At 40.6% G+C, this 12,854-nt stretch overlaps 2 protein-coding genes across 2 annotated transcripts; both read left to right on the top strand.

Moving 5' to 3' along the window:
• The first annotated feature begins 498 nt into the window (after positions 1-498).
• On the top strand, positions 499-7,714 carry LOC101298646 (protein FAR1-RELATED SEQUENCE 3-like). The gene is made up of 6 exons (XM_004306965.1): positions 499-1,097; positions 1,149-2,739; positions 2,868-2,957; positions 3,251-3,400; positions 4,253-4,369; positions 7,067-7,714. Exons 1-6 carry the CDS (start codon positions 499-501, stop codon positions 7,109-7,111), a joined length of 2,592 nt encoding a protein of 863 aa, XP_004307013.1. The 3' UTR covers positions 7,112-7,714.
• Positions 7,715-8,057: 343 nt separating this feature from the next.
• On the top strand, positions 8,058-10,469 carry LOC101298361 (transcription factor DIVARICATA-like). The gene is made up of 3 exons (XM_004306964.1): positions 8,058-8,536; positions 9,181-9,431; positions 10,159-10,469. The coding sequence occupies exons 1-3, from the start codon at positions 8,157-8,159 to the stop codon at positions 10,263-10,265; spliced, it is 738 nt and encodes a 245-aa protein (XP_004307012.1). The 5' UTR covers positions 8,058-8,156; the 3' UTR covers positions 10,266-10,469.
• Positions 10,470-12,854: the final 2,385 nt, after the last annotated feature.

Below are 12,854 nucleotides of genomic sequence, written 5' to 3'. Positions count from 1 at the left end.
TCAATCTTGTGCCCCCCCCCCATTCTAATTCGACGGACACGACCGCCCTCTTCCACTTCCTCCTTCTTCGGTTCTTCCCCAACTCTCTCTCTCTCTCGTTTCTAATTTCCACACCTCTTCGACACGAACCGGTCTCTCTACTGACACACAGATTATCCCAGCGATCCTTATTTCCGTGAACGCCGAGTCAAGATTGCACGTTAGGCCCTAGCTTTCTCCTTCTCAATTTCTCCACACTCTTGGAATGACACCACAAGCTTCAAGGTCTGCCTCCTCCTCCTCCTCCTCTCTAACCTTTTTCTCCTCTTTCCAATTTCGCTTTGCAATTTCGGATGCGCTGTCAATTTGTTAGGGTATCACTAGTGTGTTCGGTTTTCCATAAACCCTGAAACATGATTTGGTTTTGTTTTGTTGGGGTTTTATGCAGATTGGGAACTACTAGGTTTAGTAATGGTGCTATTTTGATTAGCTCACAGAGATTTCTATAGCCAATTTGATATGGATGTTCAAGTGATTGATGTAAGAGCAGTAGGGCATAGTGGAATGGGAGATGATGGCGATGCCGAACGTAGTGAAGGTGGAGAGGTGAATAATGGTGAGACTCCTCAGGCTCATGTTGAGGAGGGGGAGATTCCTGAGCCCTATGTGGGCATGGAGTTCCATTCCGAAGAGGCTGCCAAGAATTTGTATGAGGAATATGCTAGACGGTTGGGTTTTAACTCCAAAGTTGGTCAGTCTAGTCGTTCTAATCCCGACGGAACAACCACTGCCAGGGAGTTTGTGTGTGGGAAAGAGGGTGTCAAGAGAAGACATGGTGATAGTTGCGACGCGATGCTTAGGATAGAGTCAAGGGGTGGTAACAGATGGGTTTCTACCAAGTTTGTCAAGGAGCATAGTCATGCATTAGCGAATCCTAGTCCCGTGCATTATCTCCGGCCTCGCCGCCATTTTGCTGGTGCTGCCAAGAATTTGGCCGAAGCTTATCAAGGAGTGGGGATTGTTCCCAGTGGTGTTATGTATGTCTCCATGGATGGGAACCGTGCATCTTTGGAGAAAAACCGTCTAGTTAGGAGTGCTTCATCTGCAGAATCAAATCGGCAAGTCAAGAATGCTGCTCCAGTAAATCCTATTCGGCCTTGTAGTCGAAGGAGGACATTGGGGAAGGATGCTCAGAATTTGCTGGAGTATTTCAAGAAAATGCAGGCTGAAAACCCTGGTTTCTTTTATGCAATACAACTTGATGAAGATAATCACATGGGTAACGTGTTTTGGTCGGATGCAAGGTCAAGAGCAGCTTACTCTCATTTTGGTGACGCTGTTACGCTTGATACTACATACAGAGTAAACCAGTATAGAGTGCCATTTGCTCCTTTTACCGGAGTGAACCATCATGGTCAGACAATCTTGTTTGGTTGTGCATTACTTCTAGATGAGTCAGAGGCATCTTTTAATTGGTTATTCAAGACATTCCTTACCGCTATGAATGATCGCCGACCTGTATCTATTACAACTGATCAAGACAGAGCCATACAGACAGCAGTTTCTCAGGTGTTTCCAGAAGTTCGCCACTGTATTAGCAAGTGGCATGTTTTGAGAGAAGGCCAGGAAAGGTTGGCTCACGTATGTCATGCACATCCTAATTTTCAGGTCGAACTTTATAACTGTATCAATTTGACTGAAACGATCGAGGAGTTTGAATTGTCTTGGGATTGTATCCTTGATAAGTATGATCTCAGGAGAAATGATTGGCTTCAATCGCTGTATAGTGCTCGTGCTCAATGGGTACCTGTGTATTTTCGGGATTCCTTTTTTGCTGCCATAGCTCCCAATCAAGGGTTTGAGGTTTCCTTCTTTGAAGGCTATGTGAATCAGCAGACGACATTACCATTGTTCTTTAGGCAGTATGAAAGAGCATTAGAGAACTGGTTTGAAAGGGAAGTAGAAGCTGACTTCGATACAATTTGCACTACACCAGTATTGAGAACACCATCACCCATGGAGAAACAAGCAGCCAATCTTTATACAAGAAAAATCTTCGCAAAATTTCAAGAAGAGCTGGTTGAAACTTTTGTGTACACGGCAAATAGAATTGAAGGTGATGGAGCTATCAGCACATTCAGAGTGGCAAAATTTGAGGATGACCACAAGGCGTACATTGTTACATTAAACTATCCAGAGATGAGAGCTAACTGTAGTTGTCAATTGTTTGAGTATTCAGGTATTCTATGTAGACATGTTTTAACAGTCTTTACAGTTACAAATGTGCTTACACTACCTTCCCATTACATTTTGAAACGATGGACAAGAAATGCAAAGAATGGAACTGGCCTAGATGAACGTAGTGGGGAGTTGCATGACCAAGAATCTCTGACATTACGGTATAACCATCTCTGTCGGGAAGCCATTAGATATGCAGAGGATGGGGCTACTACTATAGAAACTTATAATGCAGCAATGACTGCTCTTAGAGATGGTGGGAAGAAGGTTTCTGTTGTGAAGAGAAATGTAGCTAAAGTTACACCTCCTAGCTCTCAGGTTACTGGGACTGGCTATGAAGACAAGAAAAATTCTACATCAAATTCAGATATGACCCCTTTGTTGTGGCCACGCCAAGATGAAGTTATGAGGCGATTTAATCTTAATGATGCTGGTGCACCAGGTCAAAGTGTTTCTGATTTGAATTTGCCACGAATGGCCCCGGTGTCTCTTCTACGGGATGATGGTACTCCTGAGAATATGGTTAGGAAGATTTTGTTTCTTTGTTTTGTTTTTCCTGTTCTTGCATGTATCCTTCTGTTCTTTTTTTGTTTTCTTTCCTCCTGTTCTGAGTGCAAAGTCATGGTATTGATCTGGAGTCTTTTCTGTAGGTGGTACTTCCGCAGCTTAAGTCAATGACTTGGGTTATGGAGAACAAGAATTCAGCACCAGGAAATAGAGTAGCTGTCATTAATCTGAAGGTGCGTAAATGCTCAAGTGAAATCATAAAACAAGTTGTGACTTACTGAATTGTCCAACTAGGTCAAGTTGGATGTGCTGTATTTAATTAACCAGATATCAGTGCATTTATACATGAAGTTCCTAAACAATTTTGATATTATATATATATATTTTATACATGAAGCCCCTCAAAATGTGTGACCTCTTGTAATCGGCTAGTTATCAGTTTGCTTTACACTGTCACAACTTTTTTGTATCTGAGCAACTGCTTCATTTTTCTTTTTCTAAAACGTGTTACTTAAAACCACTGCAGTTGCATGATTATAGCAGGATTCCATCAGTAGAATCAGAGGTTAAGTTTCAGCTCTCGAGGGTTTCATTGGAGCCAATGTTGAGGTCTATGGCCTACATTAGCGAGCAGCTCTCAACACCAGCTAATAAGGTTGCTGTTATAAATTTAAAGGTACAAAAATCAATTACTCAAGCTTAAATTTTGTATTTGCAGTTTCATTGCCTCCCTTTTGGGAGCCATGTGTTTTGCAGTTTGAAGTTACTGTAGTGTTCTTAGTTGATTACTGAAGCGCATTTGTGATTGATCTTTGTCAACTGGAATAATAGATTAGTTTTCAAGTTCAGAGCAGCCTAGTCCATGTTTGAATTCAAACTAGTCTAGAATCTACTTTCTCTCTCTCTCTCTCTCTCTCTATATATATATATATATATATATATATATATATATATATAACTATAATGTGTATACACACACTCTTCTTTTGACTTCGCTCTTTTAAGGGTGGTGATAGCAGACATTTCTGTACTAATCTCACTTGGTACTGGACAAGCTCTGATTTTTCTTATCTGACAATTGTTACATGAGTTGACCATCCCATGATTGTCATTGGGGGTGATCAAGTGAGCTGAAATCTAGCGGGAAGGGGAGAAGCGAACTTTCTAGAAAGGAAACATGACATATCTGTTTGTGTGAGTGTGAAACTTGATTTTGAATATGCCCAGTATTAACACTATTGATTTTAAGTGACTTTCTGCCTGTCCTTTGGCTAGCAGAGTACTTGATATGTTTACATCTGGTTTTGTGCATAATGGTGCCTGCTCACTACTTCATGCTGAAGATATTCTTGTATACGGTGTCGGAAATGTTTAATTTATGGTTACTTTAGTGTTAATGTTGTTGTTGTCGTCATCCCAAGCAGGAAGCAAATCAGTTTGCTTGTCATACATATGTTGAGTGGGGCTCTTTCTCTTGTTTACTTTTACTTTTTGATTTATTAATATAATGCTTTTCCCTATTCTTCAGCTCCAAGACACAGATACAAGTACAGGGGAGTCAGAGGTTAAGTTTCAAGTGTCTAGGGATACATTAGGTGCCATGCTACGATCAATGGCCTATATCCGCGAGCAGCTTTCAACCTCTGTAAGCATTCTCTACCAATTCTCATTGTAGTAGCTGTGGACAAAGATATATTTTTCTTATTTCTTTTTAAATACTTTTTAGTTCTTAATGAAAGTTTTGTTTCTCATAATAAAAATTGCAAGCAGTGAAATTTGGACAAGGAATCCACTTACAATAGAAAAAAGTACAAAAACCAAATAACAATCTCTCTGCTCTCTACTCTATGAGTAAGACAGGTGGAAGACCTCTAGGTTTTATCCAAAGCCTCGTAAATAGGATTCCAAGGCAGAAGGATTGGTTAGGCATCTTGTAGATGCGTTGTGTATTACTGCTCGATTTCTTTAGGACTTTTTCTTAGAGGAGAATAGGAAGGCTCTTTATTGTTTGGATTTTATCTTAGTTCTTCTAGATTTAATGTACCATCCCTTCTTAAGCATGGACAAAATTGGAAGCCTTTGCTTTATCGCTCGTCTCCAGGTTTGTTTGATGCAACGAACCCTGGGTGTGATGCCTAAGGCCTCTAGGGTTGATGCTTGAGCTGTTAGTAGTTCTATCCTATTTCCATACTGGTGTAATGCTGGTGTATTTTATCCTGTTATTTTCTTGATTCCATATCCTTATTTTCATAAAATTGCGCTGCTTCCAAAACAACCAGTCCATTAGAGCCATAAAACCTAGAATTCGTTCATCAGGTTTACGCCTACTTGTCCTGCATCACTACTAGTTTCCTGCGAAATTACAAATCTTGAAACTTGAGAAAATAAAATCTTCCTATTTAGAGGTACCATTTGACAAGAACATCATCCGACTGATACTCTAGGACATAGCAGACTCTAGGACATAGCAGACAATGAAAGGTCTCTTGCAATGAAAATTCTACTTCCTCAATGTTGGGTTAGCATAAAAGTATATGCGTTGTTGTTTGTACAGTACTACATTAACTCGGTACTACTGTATAAATGAGAAAATTGCTCAAATAGTGTCTGAATTTTGCTCCACTATTAACTTCGTATCTCATCGTTTCGACATATCAGGACAGTATATGAGGTTTCAACCCCGACCTAGTTTCAGTATCTGGGACCACAAACGTCGTCAACCCCGTTAACTTTTCAAGGCCAATTTCTTCCCTTCACTTTAAACCCTACTTTATATCCCCAAAACTGTCTACCCTGACCGAGCTCTATTACATTCTCAGGTCTGCGCTCTCCCTTTCTCTTTCCAAGTCAATCTTACCCCAAGTCAGAGATTCAATTCTTTGTGTGATTTAGTCATTTAGTCAATTAGTGGTCAAGGTGCAGCCCAACAGCGCAGGTTTACATCATATGGACTGACTAGTTGATTGGCGCCAAAACCCAAAAACTTGATTCATTTCAATTTTATTCTGTGTAAATTGGCGGGATAAAAGGGTTGGATGAATTTGCCCCTTAAAAGTTAATGGGGTTGACGATGTTAGTGGTCGCAGATACCGAAACTGGGTCAGGGTTGAAACCTCAGATACGGTTCTGATATGTCGAAAAGATGAGATACACAAGTTAATAGTGGAGCAAAGTTCTGACATTGTTTAAGCAAATTTCTCAATAGTGAAATGCTTTTTTGAGTTATTTCAAACACATTTGTCCAAAGACTAGGGAAAATACATGGAATTACTTATTGAGTTGTACTACTGTGTATAATGAAATGCTAATTTCAATCATATTTGTCCAAAGACTACGGAAAATACTTGGAATACAACCCATTGGGTCGCATATAAGATGAATGAGCCAACTGAGTCCTTATTGGAATAAACTTAAGTTTGCATGATCATCTTTATTATGGAAAAAATCTTAACCTTTAGAATGAGGTACTTCAAGGGTCCTGAGATTCACTTATGGTGATTTGTGGAGATATTTGATGCCTTGTATGGTTTTCACAAAGCTTTATATACATTATGGAAGGGCTGAGAGTTCCTTTGTGGATCAATGTTTTGTGGGTTATAAGGAAGATAATGTATTTGGTGGAAATGTGGGTCTGCTTATTGCTGGTTCGGATGGAGAAATGTGGTTCTCTATCCCCACAACCTAACTTCTCCAATAACTACTTGAGCTGTAAATCTTCTCTGTCTCTTGGAACTGTTATGTGTAAAATATACCTTTCTACCTTTTCAGGTTTCTAGTTTGTTCTTTTCTTGTGTTTTCCCTCTTCCTCCCTCCCTCCTGCCCTGTGTAGTTTTTTTTTTTTCATCTTGTTATGTGTTTCTCCTTCTTCCCTTCGTTTTCATCTATTGTTCTCTAGCTTTCGTTGGGGCAAATAACACATAATAAAATATTAAATAGAACACGAAAATATTATGGTTATCTGTCTTGTAGAGATGGATGCGAACGCATTGTATAGCCATTTTAAATGTAATTTGTCCAGATACATTTATATAGAAGTCGTCTGCTACGGAAATCTTAATCTACTTTACAGCCTTGGTAATCGTACTTGCATACACAAATCTGGATGTTGGAAGAATGCATATTATATCTGGGGCCGATACTTTGGGAAATCAGAAGTCGTACCAATAAAGTGACAAACTCATGGAAGAGCTAAATCAGAAACCTTAAAATGCAATTTATTTCCCGGATTGTAGTTTTGCAACAAACTAAGCTGGAAATGGCATGATTATTGTGATCATCTTTGTGGGTTAATTTTTTGTTGAGTGCTTACCATCCTGTTAACTGAAAAAGTTTAAATTTGTAGGGCGATGTCCCGTCAGAATCACAACCAAAAAAGCAGCGGAAGTAAAGGCGTGTTGTGTGCTTCTCATGTGTGTCTTCATGCGGAAAGGAGGTGACGGCATAGAAATTTCAGGATGCTCATAGTTCCACATTTCATTGCATAATCCTCTCTTCCTTTATGTGTAAGCTTGTTGTCAACATTTTGTACATGTATTGAATCGAAATTGAGAATCCATAGGCACCATAGAGATGTCATAGGTGTAATGTGGTCAAGAATCTATGATATCCCAGAATTAGAAAGCAACTTTATTCAAGATTTTCTGCAGTAGAAATTGGCAGGGTTTATTGTGATAGCTGAATTTGGTATTACAAGCTCTGTTTCATGCAGTTACTGGCATTTGGCAGGGTATATCTTAAAAGGAAAAACTAACAATAACTGGTGAACACTTACCTTCTAGGCTGCAACACAAGTTCTTTCTGTAAGCCACTCAAGTCCAAGTTTTTCATCTTTTGTATCTCTCATCTCCATTTCTTTTAGAGATCGATAGAACGATTAGTACTTGTTAGGATCTGTTCTACGTCAGAAATTGAGTTACCCTGATCAGTCTACATGGAACGTTTAGTTTACCGATCCTCTTAACATAAAATCGAGAAAACTTTTTCTTACTGGGGAGCTCTAAAAATGCACCTAAGAATAAACACACTACACATTTCACAAAACCGCGTTCTATTCTGATAATCCAGAATAATGACTCTCTTGCATTAAGCCCCTATATCCAAGGAATGAGAGCCAAAAGAATCGGCATCGGAATCAAACTGTAACAATTTCCGGCGAAGAAAAATGAAATACAGGCGGAAAAAATAAATAGGTGCCTCTACACCTGGCACTATAGAGGTACAGCTGGAAACGACATGAAATTGCTATTTAAAAAAAAAAAAACTACAAAAACGTGTTGATTTGGAAGTGCCGTACAACTATTAAACTCTCTCTCTCTCTGCCTTCCCAGACCAAACCCAAACTCTTGTTTCTTTGTTTGTATAAAACCACAAGCTCTCCGAATCTGCCACCAAAAACCTTGTACGACTCCAATTCAGGTGAACGAACAGCAGAGATGTTCCAGGAAGCGCCGCCGTGTTGGTCGTCGTCGGCTCGGTGGACTCGAGCCGAGGACAAGCTGTTCGAGCAGGCGCTGGTGAGCTTCTCCGAGGACTTGCCGGATCGCTGGGAGCGGATCGCCGAGATGGTTCCGGGCAAGACTGCCGAGGAGGTTTTGGAGCACTACGAGACTCTCGTGCATGATGTCGTCGAAATTGACTCGGGCCGAGTCGAGTTACCGAGTTACGCTGATGACTCGGCGGCGGCTGGGGTCGGGTGGGACTCGGCGAGTCAGATCTCTTTTGATGGTTGCAAGGCTAATAATACTAATAACAACGCCGCCAGTGAGGCGGCGGAGAGGAAGAAGGGAAAGCCATGGACTGAAATTGAACACAAGTAATCTCTCTCCCTCTATTTCTTTTTTCTTTTAATTCTTTTTATTTATTACTTCTGAATTTTGAGTATTAGATTGGAAATGAACTATGGGTTTTAGTCTCTTAAATGATCAAGCTAAACAGATGCATGCTTATATAATCTGATAACCAACTTGTTTGGTAGATGAATGAATGTTTTGGTATTCTGAACTTTGTTTATGTAATTGTTTGTCGACAAACTAGCAAATCAAGTTCGGTTCATTTGGCAGGGGTATTGTTCAGTTTGGACAGTTGGATTTCGTATCGTTAAGAACTTAAACTTAGAATGTGAGTTTGTTATTGAAGTTGCAGCGAAGTAAAAGTGATGATTGTGCTTAAAACGATATCATATACAACTAATTTTTACCAAGTAATAAAATGCATAACCGAATGCTTTATTTAGTAACAGAGTTTTCATCTCAGTGTCAATTCTATAAATAGTAATTGAGTGCAAACTTGTGGAATTGTTGTTTAATTATTTCTAACCGGATATTTGATCACTCATCTGCACTGCAGTTTCTTCCTTCAGTTCCTTGATATGTGTGTGTATTCCTTTTTTGCTTTGTGATGAATTACATGCTTATATGTGTGTGAACACTGCTGACTTTAAATATTCTCTTGCAACAGATTGTTTCTGGTAGGACTAAAGCAATTTGGTAAGGGTGATTGGAGAAGCATTTCAAGAAATGTAGTTGTGACGAGAACACCCACACAAGTGGCTAGTCATGCACAAAAATATTTTCTTCGCCAAAGCTCAGGTAAAAAGGAAAGGAAAAGATCGAGCATTCACGACATAACCTCAGTAGATACAAACTCGGTGCCTGCGCCCGCTGAACGCAAGTGGATTCCTTCACCTCCACCTCCACCTGGTGATCAAGGTGGTTCATTTGGGTTTCAAGATTTTGGTTTCCCAAAGTGAAGATGGCATAATAAGTGCTCTGTATATAAAAAGTTGCCTGCGTGTTAAACAGTCAGATTGTAAATTGATATTTCTTTTCTCTTTTTAGAGTTATCTTCCAGAACGTAGGCCATTAGGAGCATTGTGAACTAGATTTAATCGTGTAGGTTTTGTGTAGGTTTTGTCTTCGAAGTCTTTTAGATGGAGAATAGGATCATCTATTAAATTGATTCAACAAAATTAGAATCTCTTGCGTTTCTTATCTTTGTTTTAAGTCCCTTGTTAAAGTAGCAATTGTAGACTCGGCTTATGTGACTCGATGTTTTCATATTTGTATGTTTGAGATTCCTCTAAAATCAAGATTGCTGATGGCGGTTAAGATTAGTGGAGGTATGCATTCATCTATTTATTTCCGCTTAGCATGAGCTTTGTAGAGTATTTTCGGTTCTAGACCAAAACCATGTGTAAATGCTCTACATTCTTCATTCAAAGTTGATTCCAGATAATGCAATCAAACATAGAAGACTTTATTCACATCTGTGTGTCCCGTTCAGTCTACAATATAGTAGCAAAGAACTTGTTTATTTTTACTTGATTTGAGCTGAACTGAACAAAAAATGCAGGGCGATTACAAACATCATAAGTACTGTATAGCTCAAATTACTGAGAATCATTGGTTGATGAATGATGATGCTTCCTTTTTACAGAATTGCCAAGTTCCGGCCATAAATCAACAAATAATTGCAATCAGGAAGTTGTTCGCTCTTTGATCATGTCAAGTCTCCTACGGTTTTTCAAACAAGATAGAGAATAAAGACAGCTATTGAGAGGTATCGTCACTTCACGATGACTAGGAATCAGAGGGGTGGACTGTTACTGAATCACATACGAAACCAGTAAGAAGTGTACAACGAGATCACCGGGAAGTTCTGCGGTTAATGTAAAACTAGCGGTCTTGCAGTTGTACTGTTGTAGACTATCTCAAGATCAGACTAAGCTAGCCGACCATTGCATAGAATCAGTCAATCTCTTTATCGAACTAGTTTGTTTAATTAATTTGCCAATATGTTAATGTATCGCAGGCAAACTTCAAGAATAACAAGCATCTGAAGTGAACCCCAACAGTCACCTGTGTATGAAAATAGGATCATTATGATCCAAAGGATTCAGTTGTACTATGACTGACACTATAAATAACTGTAATTTAACTCTGCAATTGTCGCAAGCGTTTCCAACTATACTGCTACTGTTTCTTGTGTTCCAAGTCTATCTGCCTCAGGTGTGGTGTTGAAGAAGAGTCCATTTCTCTGGCATTGTGTGTGTGCCTGGAAAAGTTAAAAGTTTGAAAAGTTTTACTTTAGAAGGAGATTGTGATGGAGATCAGTGTTTCTCGAGTTGGTTAGAGGCGGCCTGGAACTTCGAGATTCTGAAGTGCCTCAGAAGTGGCAAGGCAGTAAAATCTCGACAGGGATTTTCCTGTGATTGCTGAGGAAATCAAGACACTTATCCATTAATTTGGTACTACTGTTAATGTGATCTTGTACCCCCAGGGGTCACAGGGTGTAATGTGGTTGCTCATGGCTTTGCCGAGTTCATGCTGTATGAGTGTTGAAAAGGGGCAAATTGGCTCATAGACTCCATTCAAAATGACTCTAGTTAACCATTGTAGTCTTTGATCAAACGAAAAACTAAACTAGTCTGCTCATAACTACCCTTGGAGATCTCTCCAAAAACCTAAACTGACACTTGAAACTTGAAAGCTAGAACTAGTTTTCTAGGCACAGCCAATCTCAGATGCTTCCCTTAAGGCTTGTGTTGCATTTAGAGGTTTATGCAAGGTCTTCTAAGGCGTTCACACACGTCATAAGTTGAATCTGAACTTTGAACCTTAATTGACATAAAAGTACTAGGCTGTCGTGCCAATATAAGGTACAGATCTTTTTAGATCTTCTGCTTACTCTTCTTTCTTTCCACTTCTGCTGTACTGACTTAATCTGGTAAAGGCTCTATCATGGTCGCAGGTGTGCGTTAGACCTGCATACAAACTGGGGATCCAATACTTTAAATGCACCAGAAACTTATTAAGGGAGAGATGGATCAAGAGCATGCTACTGAAGACGTGGTGACATATGTAAGAGTTCATTGAGTACAAATAAGGTATTGAGTCTAACGTAAACATACTAACCAAAAATTTGGATTTACTATGTATGAAATCGAATCACTAATTCTGGCTTTCTTTGGATTTAGTCTTCCCTTTTCCCCAAATAGCTGAAGTATTTGGGGAGTCATATTGGGAATAGTGGCCTGTCAATACAAACCCCAAGCACCATTTTCTTTTTCTGAGCACAAACAAAATGGCGGGATTGTAGTCGGTTGTGCATAAAACAACCTCCCAAGTCCGTAAACCAGCAGGCATTCCACCACAACTGAGGCCGCCCCGAAGTATCCACCAGCAAGTAGGGTGGGCCGGGCTCGACCCTGGCTGCAGTATTGGGCTGGGGGAGGATTCAGAAGCCATAAGGGAGTTGGATGTGAAGTAACAGCAAAGACAGTTGTCCCACATCGGTTTTCAGGTGAAGAGAATCCACTCTGGGCCATAAATATGACCCAGCCGCCAGTTTGTCAGGTATCATAACTATCCTCAGTAATTACGTTCAACCACCATATACTGACTTAAGCTTCAGAGGAGGAAAGACCGGAAGCTCCCGGTCCCCTTTTGTTATTGCAAGTCAGCAAGAAGGTAGCAGACTATCCACTTGGCATATTATAAGCTTTTGCGAACCCGTCCAGGATTGTACAGAAACATTTGGCGCCGTCTGTGGAAATCACTACAAAAAGCCAGCGTGACTCGATGGCTGAGTTAATCGAACAGCAAGACCAAGAGAGGGAGGTGATATTAGGAAGGACCCCGGAAACCGCAGGGGGAAGTTCAAGAATTACTGGGAGAACCAATCGGGATGAAACACCAGAGTATGTGCCACGGGATCTCAATCCTCAAGAGGTAGCCAAGATGTTGGAAGATATGAGGGCTCAAATCACTCGGTTAGAGCAGCATGGTGCCCACGATCGAGTAGAAGCCTCCGGGAGGGAGCCCAGGTTGGAAAGGGATAACGCCACGCTCATGAGAGCGCTAGCCCGGGGAGTTAAGCATCGGGAGGCATTGGACCGGGCTGGGGAGTTGGATCGGGCGGCCACGTCTCAGCAGACGGGCACCCCGGTGGGAACGAACCGTAGGACCGTGCATATAGGGACGAACTTGTTCCCGGATGAAATGCGGGATGAGGGATCGCCGCCTTTACCCGAGCCGATCCCGCAAGTCCAAGTTGGAAGGCAAGGAGAGATGGAAGAAACCCTGAGAGTTATCCGGGATAGCGTGGCGAGTTTGGCTGACCGAATCTCGGAC

This window comes from Fragaria vesca, linkage group LG7 (genome assembly GCF_000184155.1).
Source record: "Fragaria vesca subsp. vesca linkage group LG7, FraVesHawaii_1.0, whole genome shotgun sequence".
Taxonomy (NCBI): Eukaryota; Viridiplantae; Streptophyta; class Magnoliopsida; order Rosales; family Rosaceae; genus Fragaria; species Fragaria vesca.
Note: the sequence above shows the minus strand (reverse complement) of the source record. Positions and strands in the feature narration are given on the sequence as shown.

Coding starts and splice junctions, on each gene's coding strand:
- LOC101298646 (XM_004306965.1), top strand. CDS start 499: ATGGATGTTCAAGTGATTGATGTAAGAGCAGTAGGGCATAGTGGAATG. Junction 1,098..1,148: donor TCATCTGCAGAATCAAATCG/GCAAGTCAAGAA, acceptor TTGTAGTCGAAG/GAGGACATTGGGGAAGGATG. Junction 3,401..4,252: donor TTGCTGTTATAAATTTAAAG/GTACAAAAATCA, acceptor CCTATTCTTCAG/CTCCAAGACACAGATACAAG.
- LOC101298361 (XM_004306964.1), top strand. CDS start 8,157: ATGTTCCAGGAAGCGCCGCCGTGTTGGTCGTCGTCGGCTCGGTGGACT. Junction 8,537..9,180: donor TGGACTGAAATTGAACACAA/GTAATCTCTCTC, acceptor CTCTTGCAACAG/ATTGTTTCTGGTAGGACTAA. Junction 9,432..10,158: donor ACCTCCACCTGGTGATCAAG/GTGGTTCATTTG, acceptor TCCTTTTTACAG/AATTGCCAAGTTCCGGCCAT.